The 15,038-nt window shown below is 45.6% G+C and overlaps 1 protein-coding gene across 1 annotated transcript in view; it reads right to left on the bottom strand.

Moving 5' to 3' along the window:
* The window catches only part of LOC147613142 (suppressor-like protein), an 82,317-nt gene that overhangs the window by 18,985 nt on the left and 48,294 nt on the right, over positions 1-15,038 (bottom strand). Inside the window, exon 3 of the mRNA XM_086782425.1 lies at positions 2,134-2,294. Coding sequence (XP_086638551.1) covers positions 2,134-2,294 — 161 coding nt within the window. The remainder of the gene's footprint in view (positions 1-2,133; positions 2,295-15,038) is intronic.

Below are 15,038 nucleotides of genomic sequence, written 5' to 3'. Positions count from 1 at the left end.
GCTGTTCATAGTGTGAGAGGCTATGGATGGTTGTGGCAGCCTTGATCATGGGAGAAAGCTTCTGTATGCAGACTCAATGTGAGAAGAGTCTTTCGATGTGAACAATGGCTGGACTTGTTTGTGGATGCCGTGTGGACAAGAAGCCAGATGCAGGTTCTTTGCAGGCTTCAGGACTACTGGGACGGTTGAGTTTCCAGCCTTATATTGTAATCAAAGCTCTTTTAATCAATTAAAGAAATACCGCAAGGGGCGCCACTGCGATTTGGGGCCAATCGGTGTCCGTGTACTATTTGTAGGAGCACTCTAGCTCCCCCTGTTTGTTTTCCTTTTCTAGGTCCTCAATGGTGTTGAAGTGTTTTATGTGCGAGTGTTTGTTTCACCGCCCTTTGCTTTCTGAAGGCCGGTTTACAAGGGGTCTGTTTCAGCGGTGCTTAAGAAGAGTACATGCATTACATTTCTTTGGTGTGGGAAGAGACTCGAGTCTCTACAAGGTCATGAGAACTATGGCCGTGTCATGTGCACACATGTACATGGCTAACTATCCAAGGCTAGAGGCAGCAGCAGAACAGACTGTTTAGGGTTTAGACCAGCACCCAGGAACCAAAAGCGCCAGCAGGAGTTCTGTTGGCTGCAGTTCAGGATCGCACGGGTGGAAACAGCAGCATTTACTGCTGCTTTTGCAGGTCGGTAGCTGTGGCCGACTTGTTGATGGGCTGGTCGACTGGTGATTTTGGTGCTTTTTAAGTAACCCAAGGCATAGATTGAGATTCATTCAGTCCTATAGGGGCTGAGTCAGTAGACTAGGACTTTTTGGAGTAATGAACCCTTTTGATGGGGCAGCCTATGGCATGCCAGATTGTACATCTTTTTGTACTATATTAATATACTGAAAACTCAGCTATCTCTCTCTCTTCTCTCCATCTTCTGTTTGCGTTTTGCATCAAGGAAAGGTGTTTGGGGCTGAAAGAAGACTCCCATAGCTTCCACATATGACAGGCAGGCTGCAAAACTGCATTTCATTTCTCACAATCAGACCGGGGGAATAAAGGAGTTTGAATATTTAGGCATGGTTTTCCTACGCCCAAAATTTCAGCAGCAAAAGCAAGATTAGCGAGTATATGCATATCTAACACACCTAGAGAGGCAATGTTTTCGGGCACATTTCAGCAGGTTCATTAAAAACCATCCGTTTCGATTCACTGGTCCAACCCCAGCAGCCATCGATGAAGCATGATTCTGGGCAGTTGACTCCACATCATGACTTTGGAGCTTGATGTAGAGATTGCAGATCATGATGCTTTTACACCTTCCTAGCATAACCACCCTTGATCACAGCAAACCCTCTATTCCACACCACATCATTCTAGCAGAGTGTGCAGGTTGACTGCTCAACATAGATGTCTCATTTCATCTGGTCAATTACGTATGAAAAGAGCACATAATACACGACATCAAGCTGCCAGGGGCTCTCATGGCTCATCAATGCAGTTGGCTCTACAAGAAATAGAGACTGTTGGTGTGTCAAAGCATCCAGACAGATCACACCACATGGCCTTACTAGCATTCTGATACTAAGGGCAGCCACACACAATATGAAACCAGGAACTGCAGAGCATCAGAGGTGACACATGATAGACAAACATCTGTAGGACATGGGTACAGCAAGGGATAGGAAGAGATTGTACCCAGAACTCAGTAGTCCCATGCACTTGGATCAAGTCAGAGTGTCGTCTCTCAAAAACCAACATTGAATCCGGGGAAGAGATGATGTCCATAGAAGAAAAACAAAAGCTGCGCATACGTAGGTTATACAATATGCATGAGATTGGGATGAGGCATGGAGAATGAGGACCAAAGATTTTAGCGCTACATCCCATGAGATACATAGTCAACAGGGATGGACTCATGGGAAGGTCAGAAAACAAGGAAACCTAAGCCAGAAACTCCTCACATCATTCTTCCTGAATGATGTCCAGCACCAATTTAGAGAGACACGTGCTGAGGAAGAAATACCCACATAAAATCGCCACCTAGAAAATATAAAAGAAAACCTACATAAATACTGTTTGACAGCCATTGTTTCACTATGATTCTCTTCTTACTCAAGCATTGACAAACTACAAAAAGCAATACCAGAGTCCATTTCTATTGAGGACGTATCCATTTCATCAGATGAGGCATCTTCCTTATTCCAGTGGAATGCTTCTGCATTTGAGCCGAAAGCTGATTCCAGCTCTTTAAGAAAACTCTCCATCCTTATGGTGACAGGCTCGTCATCTCCCCTAGGCTCGGCACTGCAAAAATCATACTCACCCATCAACACATAAAATTTGACATGAACCACACGTCATGAAAGAACCAACAAAAGAGAGATCTAGGTTGCAATTATTAGAAAAAACATTTGGTAACATTATTGACCATCAATGTAACCATTATGAAAAACTCTTATAGCAAAGGGGAGAGAGAATGTACACACATGCAAAGATCACCATCTACTCGTTCAGAGTATATGTATATTGTTGGAGATGCACAAAGTATTGGCAGAAATTGAAGCTCTCCCTCACTCAATTAAACACACAAACAGAGACTCAAGTTCATGCACAGGAGAAGAGAGATGAACACGAACAAAAAGATACTCTATATTTCAGAATTCTCCATGATTACGTTGCTTTTAGGTAGTTATCACCTTTCATGTGAGCATTACAACTCTTCACATCACCGACATCTATTATTTTTGCACCCTTTGAGATCACTCACACATGTACATTATGTTAACCCTTTGCCTTCACACCCATTACATCTAAAGCCTTAGTCTTTCACACCACCCTTTACATTTTTCACTCATTTAAATCATTCTAAATCCTAGTAAAGTTGAGCATTACAAACATTTACTTTCTATACCCTCCCTTAATGGAAACTTTGCTAGCACGCCACTCCCACTTTTTTTGAGTCGATCATCCAGTCACACGTTATCCATGGAAGTGTATTCCACGCTTCATTTCTCTCCCTTCGTCTTTTTCATCTCCTTGCGAGAAGAGATGAACTTCACGTCACCAACATGTTAGAATTGGCTTGACATGGCCGAGGAGGGATTTCTCCTCGCACACACTGCCTCTTGCGCATCTTTTGATGTCCTCTTGCATCTTGTCTCTGTCACACTTTCTCTTGATCTCTTTGAGATCTTTTTCACCTTTCCTTCTTTAACTTTGCTTTGACCACAACATGATGAAAATTGAAATTCACCACCGTCACTCTGCATTTGGGCTTTCGACTTTGACCTTTGACTTCATGAATGTTGAGCAAATCATAATTTGTTATTTGCATTAAATCTGCACCTTTGCTTTGGCTTCTAACAGCTTGAAATTCATCTTTGATTTTGTTACCATATTGTATAATACATTTATAGGTTCATCTTGACCACTGGATTTATGGATACTTCATTTTTGAACAGAAAATGTTGATTTTCCATTGGCTCAATTATCAGCATGTGAACAAGTTCTTAATGATTAAGATTAAGAAACCTTAAAAAAAGATAAAGATTTTATTTGTAAACGATTTCTACAACGGCTTCTTTTTTTTTCGCTTTTTAACTATTGATTCAGTGTTGGCTGGCAATAGCCTGGAATTCAACCCACGATTGCGCTTTTCGTTTTTGGGCTTTGACTGGCTGCGCGCAGGCTTTAGGGGAGGTAACGACTGTATACGTTGATGACACTATTGCACCCAATGGCCGCCTTGATGTTGTGCAAACTTTCTTGTGCCCCCATGTGGGATGCGTAGAGTGTCTTCCTCCTCTGTATGCTTTTCAGACCATTGCACACGTGGTTCAAGCTGCACAGAGGGTCTGGTCTGCCTCCTTTGTATGCTTTTATTGTTGTTGGGTATTTCGTGTTAGCAGTCATCTCCTGTCTGTACCATATTACTCAGTAGGGAGAGAGGGCCTCTGTTGTGGGTGTGCCCGCCCATTTAGGAGTAGTCTCCATTTTTCCTCATTTTCCATGTTGTTTTCCTAGTTTTGCTAGTCATGGGGGGACTTTTGCAGTTGGCCGACTGTTTCTATGCTGGCCGACTTCTTTTTCTTCTGGCCGACTGGCCTGTTTGCTGGCCAACTGATGATATTCAGTCGTGGGAATTTCTGCTGCTGTCGGCCTGTTTTAGGCTGGCCAACCAGCAGCACAAGATGGTATATATACCACCCTTTCCCCCCCACTTCGTATTGTACCGGATCTTGTGTATATAGCAGAGTTAATACACATGATGGATGTCATGACCCTGTGAATTTGTGCAGCACAAGTGTGAGCATGGTGGTCGGTGAACAAGATATATGTTTAAGTTTCATACTTGGGGCAAATGTCTTATGTAAATAACCAACCCCATGTGTGGAGGGGACAAAAGGGAGCTAAGGTTTATAACATTTATAAAAATAAAAGAACATTCCCTTTTTTTGGAGCATCGTGGCCCCTAAGCTATTTTGGGGCCCTACGCTTCTTTTGCAGAGAGTCGGGTCAGCACGCTATCTCTCTCTTGCTTTTGGGAGGCGGGCTGGCGGGCTGCGCAGGAACACACACAGGCGCAGCTGAATCTCTCGCTCTTGCTTTTGGGAAGGAGGCTGGCTGGCAGGTTGCGCTACAGTACACACAGGCGCAGACTCTCTCTCTCTCTCTCTCTCTCTCTCTCTCTCTCTCTCTCTCTCTCTCACCAATTGGCCGACCATTTGGTCCATTCCTAGTTTTTGCGTCTCGTTCACTTGAGGCCAGGCCGGTGTCTCATGTGAAGAGGCCAGTATTTTGCTGACATGGACGGGAGCCAGACTGGTGCCACCCGTGTGTTAGCAAGATGGTGTCGTATGGACGGGAGCCAGATCAGTGCCACCCGTGTATGACCTGGACTGTGTTCGATCCATGGGACTGTCACGCCATGGAAGAGCCAGTATTCGTGCCGTGTTTTACCTATGGGACTGTCACACCTAGGGAAACTCGTGCCTGGAACTGTGTCTTACCTATGGGACTGTCACTCCATAGGAAGACCAGGATTTTATGTTTTTATGTCGTGCCAGTTTTGTGCCGACAGATATTTTGTACATGTTCCATGAACGGGAGATATGTCCATGTTACTTTTTGCACATGCACACATATTTTGCATGTTTGAAACTGTTTTCGCATGTATTTGTGTGTTTGCCTGCTTGACGTGTTACTTACTGAGCGGGGACGCCTGCCAGTGAGTCGTGAAGTGTGCCCTGTATTCTGACGAGTTTCAGTGCATGTGAACAGGTGGTAAGTATATGGTACATGTTGTTTAATGTTATTAAATTCTAACCCTTTGATTTATAAGGTTAGGGGTCCACACTTATTTAAAAGTGGGCACCCCCTTTGGGCACCCACTTTGGGGCCAAGGTGGGGAGCCTCACTTTTAAGTGAGTGTGGGGGTGGGCATGGTCACCTACCCCCACTAGACCCCCACATGCATGCGTAGAATCTCTAAGGTTATCTTCACTTCATTATTTTATTTAATATGGCTCTCCATCAAGCGTAAACATCATCCCATCGCTTCCTTCTCACGTAGACTACCGGCGACCAGCACTCCGGCTCCTATCAGGTTACGCTGCCTGCCTCTCTACAGGCGGCTGAATCTTATTTCAGGTGGCTGCGTTGAACTCTGCAGGGGGCTGCTTATGCTGCTGCTGCCTGCGCCAAACTCTCTACAGGCGGTTGATTCTGCTGGCTGCTGGCTGCGCCTGACTCTTTACAGGCGACCTTCTGCTGCAGGCTACGCTGCTGCGCTTAACCCATACAGGCGACTGCTTCTACCACTCCCACACAGGCGCATGCTCTTTACCTCTATTGCTGGCGACTGAATCTCTGGATGCTGGCTACGTTTCTGTACAGCCAGGCGCCCATTACATAGTTGGCCTACACAGAGTTGGCTGCCATCACATGAAGGCCACGTAATATCTCTGAATTTGCTTCTCCTAGGCGGCTGTGTCCTTTGTGGCGGTACATCATCTCCACGGGTGTTCTACCAGGAAAACTTCGCATCACCTGAGTGGCTTCATCATTCCGCAAGTTTTGGTCTTTTATCAACCAACTACAAGTAAGTGATTTTCAGATTTGAGTAAAGCATTTAATGTTTAAATCTGGTAAAAGATTCGTCCCGCTCGGCCTACACCCGTTCGGTGCCGGGTTGTCCAAGCTATATGGGCGAACCTCGGTCCAAAGGTGCTGAGATCGGGAGAGCCAGGCGTTAGTACGAGAGCGCCTGTCTGTGCGTGGTCTCGGAACACCAGTGTGGTGCTCTCCGCGGAGTCCAGTGAAAGCACAGGACCGTAGTGATTGGACCACACTAGTGGTCGTTCTGCTCCGAGTTTTTCTACATCGAAATTCGAGCTATTTGTTTAGTACTGTTTTCATATGTACATGGACATCATCTGGTTCTCAGAACCCATGGAGCATTGTATTCTTTAAATACTCCCAATAAATATATCATATATTGAGGGGGGGTCGGCCCGTTCCGGCCCCAGTGCTGGTGTCCATCTTTCCATTTCTGTTTATTTAAATTTCAAGTTGTTTTAAGTTGTCCATTTCATATTTGTGGTTTTAAAGTTGTGCTATTAAACGTGTAGGTGTCCAACTGAGTCTTTCCCACTTGACGGGATCGGTTTCATTGGTATCAGAGCACGGTTGTTTCCCTCTTCCTAGTGGGGAAACGAACCTGTGTACTGGACATCCCGCTTTTAGCAAACTTTGAACACAATGGACAGCCAAGGCAACCCTTTGGAAGTACCAAATTCGAGGGGTCCATCTAGTGCCTCTCGTGGGTCTGATGCCCTGCGTGGTAGGCACAAGCCCCTTGAAAGGGTTCTTGATAGTGAATCCAAGGGTCAACTGTCTCCAGGGAAGACAGCTATGCTTGAACAAGACCCTGATGCTATGAAAGCTGAAATGGAACATATGAGAAAACTTTTGCAGGCTCAAGAGCAAGAATTGAAGTTTTTGCACGAAGATCCTCATCTGCAAAGTGCTATTGAAGCCAGGAAGGCTGATGCTATGGTTGATGTAACCTTTGAATCAATGGCTCGTGAAGTGGGCAAGAAACCAAGGGAGTTGGCACTTGCCTATCTCCTTCGCAAAGGTGATATCAAAGAGGGGGATGACGGAGAGCTGAAATTCAGAAATCCACCTCGTTTGAAGCATGGAGATCCTGCATCCCAGAGGCTGAAATCTTATATGCAAAAGGAAGAGGTGACTGTCACCTCTCGTCATGCATCCTCTCCCCAAGGCACTAAGCCTGACAGATATATGTATGCCAGTGCTCATGGAGGGCACGAAAGTCACATGCATGCAAGATATGTATCTCATGGTGACAGGTCTGCTTCCAGAAAAATTTTGCCTTCTGAGTTGTCTCATGGAGAGACTATGCCATATGCAGGTAAGTCACATGCATCTGAGCTTCGAGTTCATGGAGCACATGCCACCGTGCCCCATGAAGCTTCTATGACGGTCCATGGAGCCCATGCAGATAGGGCTACCCCGTTGGATAAGGGGAAAAGAAAAAGAGAGGACCATGAGCCTCATGCCAGGAAGCTCAAGGAGTTCAAAGCAGGTGATAAATCTGTCAAATTTGATGTCTTTCATGGTGAACATGATGCCTCTAAGGTGTTAGCGTTTGTGGCACAGTTCGACATTGCTTTTAGCGATGAGGACTTTACAGAAAAATCGAAGGTGCGCCATGCTAGCATGTTTCTGAAAGGCACTGCTGCCCATTGGTGGATCACCGAAAAGATCACCAAGGATCCCATCTCTACTTGGAAGGAATTCAAAGATAGATTTTATGCTCAGTTCCTGCCACCCAATGCAGAGCAAACTCTCACTCAAAAGTGGGATAGGCTGGAACAAAAAGACAATGAGAGTGTGCAACAGTATGTTAACAAATTTTGGAAAGTGTTGCTGGAAGTGACTCCCTTCATGCTAATCTCAGAGGATGAAAGAAAAAGGAAGTTTCGTTCTGGATTGCAACCTGCATATAGATCGGGTATTGAATTGCACCCAAAACATACGTTGCAACAACTCACAGCTTCTGCCCTTGCTACGGAGCAATTGGTGCTCAAGATCAAGCAGGATCAAGGAGGTTCCAAGGCGAAGGACAAGGCTGCCCCAAATCAGCAAAAGGGCGGGCAGCCATCTAAAAAGAACTTCCGGGAGCCTTACAAGGGTGGTAAAGCTGAAAATTACACATCTAAAGAACAGGGCCCAAGAAAGAACAAATTTGGATTAACTCCGGAGCAAAGAGAGCAATATGCTAAGGATGGAAAATGCTTTTCTTGTGGTAGCAAAGACCACATGTTTCGGCAATGCCCAGATCGTAAACCAAAGCACGAGGACAAGCACACCAAAGCAAATGTTCATGCAGTTCCTGATGTGCAAGGTAATACAAGTCATGATGCAAAAGAGCGTATGGTTTGCAAGGCTTGGGGGCAAATCAAGGATCAGCCCGCATTATTCATGTTTGATGACTGTGCAACTGACAATTTCATCTCTATGCAAATGGCAGCTGCATTGGGTATTGAGGTTGAAAACTTGGGACCTCAGATTGAAGCTGAAGCTGCATTTATTGGCAAAGAGGTGCAGGTTACCCCTTTGATTGGGAAGTTGCGTATTCATATACAGGGCTATCTTGATAATGAGCATTTCTTAGTTGCTCCTCTGAATGGATGTGATGTATTGTTGGGCAAGCCGTGGCATCATAGGCTTGAGCCCCGCAAAGACTACAAGTCCAATATGATTTCCTTTATGCATAAAGGCCGCATGCACTTTATTGATGCTGGCAAAGAAGGGGATTCTATCCCAGTTGTATCACACATCCAAATTAATAAAGCAATGAAAAAGAGTCTTTCTGCGTACTTGGTTTTTGTGCGTGATAGTCTTGTGCCAAATCATCAAAATGTGGATGCTATGTCTAATGATAGGCTGAATTTTCTTAATACATTCAAAGACTGTTTTGCTGACTCATTGCCAGGTGAATTACCTCCCCAAAGGCCCGAAGATCATCGCATAGATCTTGTGCCAGGTAGTTCTCCTCCTAACAAACCCGCATACCGAGTAAGTGCTGCACAACAAGAAGAAATTATGAAGCAGGTAAACGAGCTTTTAGAGAAAGGTTTGGTTCAGCCCAGTTCCTCACCTTACTGCTCTCCTGTGCTTCTTGTTCAAAAGAAGGACGGATCATTCCGTATGTGTGTGGACTATAGAGCTTTGAACAAGCTTACCATCAAGAACAGATTTCCAATTCCACGTATTGATGATATCTTGGATAAGCTTGATGGTTCAGCTTGCTTTAGCAGACTTGATTTGAAGAGTGGTTATCACCAGATACGCGTGGTGCCACAAGATGTCCATAAGACTGCATTCAGGACAGCCTTCGGATTATATGAATTCTTGGTAATGCCTTTTGGTCTCACCAATGCTCCTGCTACTTTTAATCGTATGATGGATAGGATATTCCGACCCCATCGCAAGTTTACAGGAGTCTTCTTTGATGATATCTTGGTTTTCTCCAAGAATGAGCAGGAACACAGAACTCATTTGGTCACAGTGTTCGAAGAGTTGCGGAAGCATAAACTTTTCGTCAATACCAAGAAAAGTGAGTTTTTCCTTTCAGAAATTCATTATCTGGGACATATTGTATCCAAGGATGGAGTTACAATGGATCCTGCAAAGATAGAGACTATTCGGAATTGGCCCGAATTGCAAAACGTACATCAAGTACGTAGTTTTCTGGGATTATGTTCGTACTACAGGCGTTTCGTAAGGCATTTTGCTATGATTGCCACTCCTCTACATGATCTCACGAAGAAGAAAACTGTTTTCAAATGGACTTCAAAGGAACAGGATGCTTTCTTGCAGCTCAAGCATGCGATCATATGTGGTCCAGTATTGATTGTTCCTGACTTGCACAAGTCATTCGTGGTTGAATGTGATGCTTGTGGTGATTGCATAGGAGCTGTCCTAAATCAAGAAGGGCATGCAGTTGCATACGAGAGCCGTCGTTTGCATGATGCTGAGCTTCATATGGATATCTATGAGAAAGAGCTCTTGGCTGTAATTCACGCCTTAAAGATTTGGAAACACTACCTTCTTGGGGCTGAATTTGTAGTCAAGACAGATCATCAAAGCTTGAGATACTTTCTATCTCAAACCAAGCTTTCAGAGAAGCAAATGAGAATGGCGAATTTTCTTTCCATGTTTCATTTTCAGATTGTGCATACTCCAGGAAAGAAAAATGTCGTGGCCGATGCACTATCTAGGAGGCCTTATATTGCTGCAGCCTCAGTGGCCTCTCATGGAGATCTATCTGCTATGAGAGATTTGTATCATTTGGATGCTGATTTTTGCCATATATGGACTGATTTGATGGCTGGTCACTCACATGCCTCTTATGTTATCAATGAGGGTTATCTCATGAAGGATAATTGCCTATGTGTGGTGAAGGATTTGCGTCCAAAGGTTATGGACGAATGTCACGCTCCACCATATGCTGGTCATAGAGGTATTATGCCTACTACTCGCATGATTGAGAGGTATTTCTTTTGGCCAAGCATGCGTAAAGACATTGAGGCTTATGTGCGTGCATGTATGACTTGCCAAAAGGTGAAATTTGACAGGCAAAAGCCTCCAGGTTTGCTTCAGCCATTGCCTATTCCCTCGCAACCTTGGGAAAGTATCACGATGGATTTTATTATGGATTTGCCTAGATCCCAGCATGGGAATGATGCTATTTGGACTATTGTGGACAGGTTTAGCAAGCAAGCTCATTTCTTGCCCGTCAAGAAAACCATTAAAGCTGATCATATGGTAAAGCTTTTTCTTGCTAACATTTTCAAGCATCATGGTATGCCTAAATCCATTGTTGGGGATAGAGATCCCAGGACTACTAGCCTATTTTGGAGGGCTTTGTTTGATAATATGGGTACTAAGCTTGAGTTTTCATCAGCTTATCATCCCCAAACGGATGGCCAAAGTGAAGCTGCAAATTCAGCAGTGTTGGATTTGTTGAAGTGTTATATGGCAGATCAAAAGAGTGCATGGGAGAAGTATCTTCCACTTGTTGAATTTGCCTACAACAATACGATCCATGCTTCCACAGGAAAGGCTCCGTTTGAGATTATTTATGGCAAAGTGGTCTTGCCACCCATCCTTCGTACAAAGGATGAGATTTTTGCAGCTGATGAATATGTTCGTGACTTGGATGTTGCCTTTGGTCAGGTGCGGACAGCCATTGCAAGATCTCAGGATAAGCATAAAAAGGCTGCTGACAAGCATAGAAGGGACATGGAAGTCAAAGAAGGTGATTGGGTATTGCTGAAATTTGAGAAGGCTAGGCTTCGGAAGAGGCCAGGACGAGAAGGATCATATCCTAAGCTTTCTCCTCGCTATTATGGACCTTTCAAGGTGATTCACAAAATCAATGAAGTGTCCTACAGGCTTGCTTTACCTAGTCATTGGAAGATTCACAATGCTTTTCATGTGAGTCTATTTCGGAAATATGTGGGGCCAGATCCTGATGAGCCTGTCACAGAAGATCCGCCAGAGATTGAAGAGCTTGAGGAGATCCTCCAGCCCGAACAGATTGTTTTTCACAAGGAGAGAAAGCTACCTGCAGGAAAGCTTTCCAGGAGATACCTTGTGAAGTTTAAGAATTATTTGCCTATTGATGCCAAATGGGTAAATGAAGATTATTTTGCGGATTATCCGCAACTGTTGCAGGCATATCTTGAGGCTTTTAAGTTGAGGTCAACTCTTTAGAAGCCCGGGGGGATGTCACCAATTGGCCGACCATTTGGTCCATTCCTAGTTTTTGCGTCTCGTTCACTTGAGGCCAGGCCGGTGTCTCATGTGAAGAGGCCAGTATTTTGCTGACATGGACGGGAGCCAGACTGGTGCCACCCGTGTGTTAGCAAGATGGTGTCGTATGGACGGGAGCCAGATCAGTGCCACCCGTGTATGACCTGGACTGTGTTCGATCCATGGGACTGTCACGCCATGGAAGAGCCAGTATTCGTGCCGTGTTTTACCTATGGGACTGTCACACCTAGGGAAACTCGTGCCTGGAACTGTGTCTTACCTATGGGACTGTCACTCCATAGGAAGACCAGGATTTTATGTTTTTATGTCGTGCCAGTTTTGTGCCGACAGATATTTTGTACATGTTCCATGAACGGGAGATATGTCCATGTTACTTTTTGCACATGCACACATATTTTGCATGTTTGAAACTGTTTTCGCATGACATGTATTTGTGTGTTTGCCTGCTTGACGTGTTACTTACTGAGCGGGGACGCCTGCCAGTGAGTCGTGAAGTGTGCCCTGTATTCTGACGAGTTTCAATGCATGTGAACAGGTGGTAAGTATATGGTACATGTTGTTTAATGTTATTAAATTCTAACCCTTTGATTTATAAGGTTAGGGGTCCACACTTATTTAAAAGTGGGCACCCCCTTTGGGCACCCACTTTGGGGCCAAGGTGGGGAGCCTCACTTTTAAGTGAGTGTGGGGGTGGGCATGGTCACCTACCCCCACTAGACCCCCACATGCATGCGTAGAATCTCTAAGGTTATCTTCACTTCATTATTTTATTTAATATGGCTCTCCATCAAGCGTAAACATCATCCCATCGCTTCCTTCTCACGTAGACTACCGGCGACCAGCACTCCGGCTCCTATCAGGTTACGCTGCCTGCCTCTCTACAGGCGGCTGAATCTTATTTCAGGTGGCTGCGTTGAACTCTGCAGGGGGCTGCTTATGCTGCTGCTGCCTGCGCCAAACTCTCTACAGGCGGTTGATTCTGCTGGCTGCTGGCTGCGCCTGACTCTTTACAGGCGACCTTCTGCTGCAGGCTACGCTGCTGCGCTTAACCCATACAGGCGACTGCTTCTACCACTCCCACACAGGCGCATGCTCTTTACATCTATTGCTGGCGACTGAATCTCTGGATGCTGGCTACGTTTCTGTACAGCCAGGCGCCCATTACATAGTTGGCCTACACAGAGTTGGCTGCCATCACATGAAGGCCACGTAATATCTCTGAATTTGCTTCTCCCAGGCGGCTGTGTCCTTTGTGGCGGTACATCATCTCCACGGGTGTTCTACCAGGAAAACTTCGCATCACCTGAGTGGCTTCATCATTCCGCAAGTTTTGGTCTTTTATCAACCAACTACAAGTAAGTGATTTTCAGATTTGAGTAAAGCATTTAATGTTTAAATCTGGTAAAAGATTCGTCCCGCTCGGCCTACACCCGTTCGGTGCCGGGTTGTCCAAGCTATATGGGCGAACCTCGGTCCAAAGGTGCTGAGATCGGGAGAGCCAGGCGTTAGTACGAGAGCGCCTGTCTGTGCGTGGTCTCGGAACACCAGTGTGGTGCTCTCCGCGGAGTCCAGTGAAAGCACAGGACCGTAGTGATTGGACCACACTAGTGGTCGTTCTGCTCCGAGTTTTTCTACATCGAAATTCGAGCTATTTGTTTAGTACTGTTTTCATATGTACATGGACATCATCTGGTTCTCAGAACCCATGGAGCATTGTATTCTTTAAATACTCCCAATAAATATATCATATATTGAGGGGGGGGGTCGGCCCGTTCCGGCCCTAGTGCTGGTGTCCATCTTTCCATTTCTGTTTATTTAAATTTCAAGTTGTTTTAAGTTGTCCATTTCATATTTGTGGTTTTAAAGTTGTGCTATTAAACGTGTAGGTGTCCAACTGAGTCTTTCCCACTTGACGGGATCGGTTTCACTCTCTCTCGCGTTGCTGTTGGAAGGAGGCTGGCTGGCGGGCTGCACTGCAGTACATACAGGCGCAGCTGAATCTCTCTCTCTCTCTCTCTCGAGCAGAGCTGGCGGCTGCCCCTTTGGTGATTGAGGCTCTTACGAGATCAGTCTCCTACATACATGGCTTGTGGGATCTCCCCCGAGACAGATATGCACGCCTCGCCCTGGAGTCCTCCCGACAGTTGGCTTTACAGGGAGACACGGCTTGTTGGTATGGACAGATGACATCTTGGTTCCAGGCACATGGTTTTAGCATGGACAGATTGCCTCCCTTCCAGTATTCTCTGGAGGCACCCTCTCTCACTCTTACACGGACAGAGATTAGCAGACTCATCCGTCAGGATTTAGTTCAGCTGGACATTAGGAGGACATGGATACAGCCGACTGAGGAGCTGGGCACGAAGATGGCTTTCTACAGAGAGCATTTTCTTCAGCTCACAGCAGATGGTTTTGTGATCAGACCCAGTTACATGGATGTACACTTGTCTCATGCAGTACGATGTGCTATTGGTCAGATTCGTACATCCTCACACCAGCTTGAGATTGAGATTGGCCGATATAGAGGTATACCAGCTGAGGCCAGGATATGCCGAGTATGCCATGGGGAGCCAGAGACAGAGCTGCATTATATATGCCATTGTACTGCATACTATGAGATACGTGGTCGTTTCCACTGTTTATTCAGAGAGGGTTTTGGACCACTTTCCAGAGTCATGGGGTACCAGGACCAGAGGTGTTTGGGATTGTTCTTGCTTGAGCTGCGGAGACATAGAGATAGCCTGCTTAGGCGCACAGAGAGCCAGACTCAGAGGCACATTACAGACTTCTTTAGTCCCGCCATCACTGCGCCAGATGGACCACAGCAGCAGCAGGACATGGATACCGCCCACACCAGGGGTACACTGATTGATTGTGCGATTGAGCTTGGGTGGTCCAGACGCCCACGACTACGGAGGAGGGCATCCCAGCATAGACGGAGGTTGCAGCGGCAGATTCGGATTATTCTTGCGAGGCATGCGAGACACCCAGTCAGGGTGCTGACCACAGAGGATATTGAGGAGATCCGCCAGTGTCCGATGCGGCACATATTATGAGATGGAGGTACCTCCATAGTGTACCTTCCAGTTCCAGTTTCATTTTCTAGGTGCCAGTAGTATCATCTTTATTTTTCATTTTCTGGGGTTTTTTATCCAGACATTGTATCAGATCCACCATGAT

The sequence above is a fragment of the Cibotium barometz genome, chromosome 44, assembly GCF_041138505.1.
Source record: "Cibotium barometz isolate CiBa-2024 chromosome 44, ASM4113850v1, whole genome shotgun sequence".
In the NCBI taxonomy this organism is placed as follows: domain Eukaryota; kingdom Viridiplantae; phylum Streptophyta; class Polypodiopsida; order Cyatheales; family Cibotiaceae; genus Cibotium; species Cibotium barometz.
This window is presented reverse-complemented; position numbering and strand designations above follow the sequence as displayed.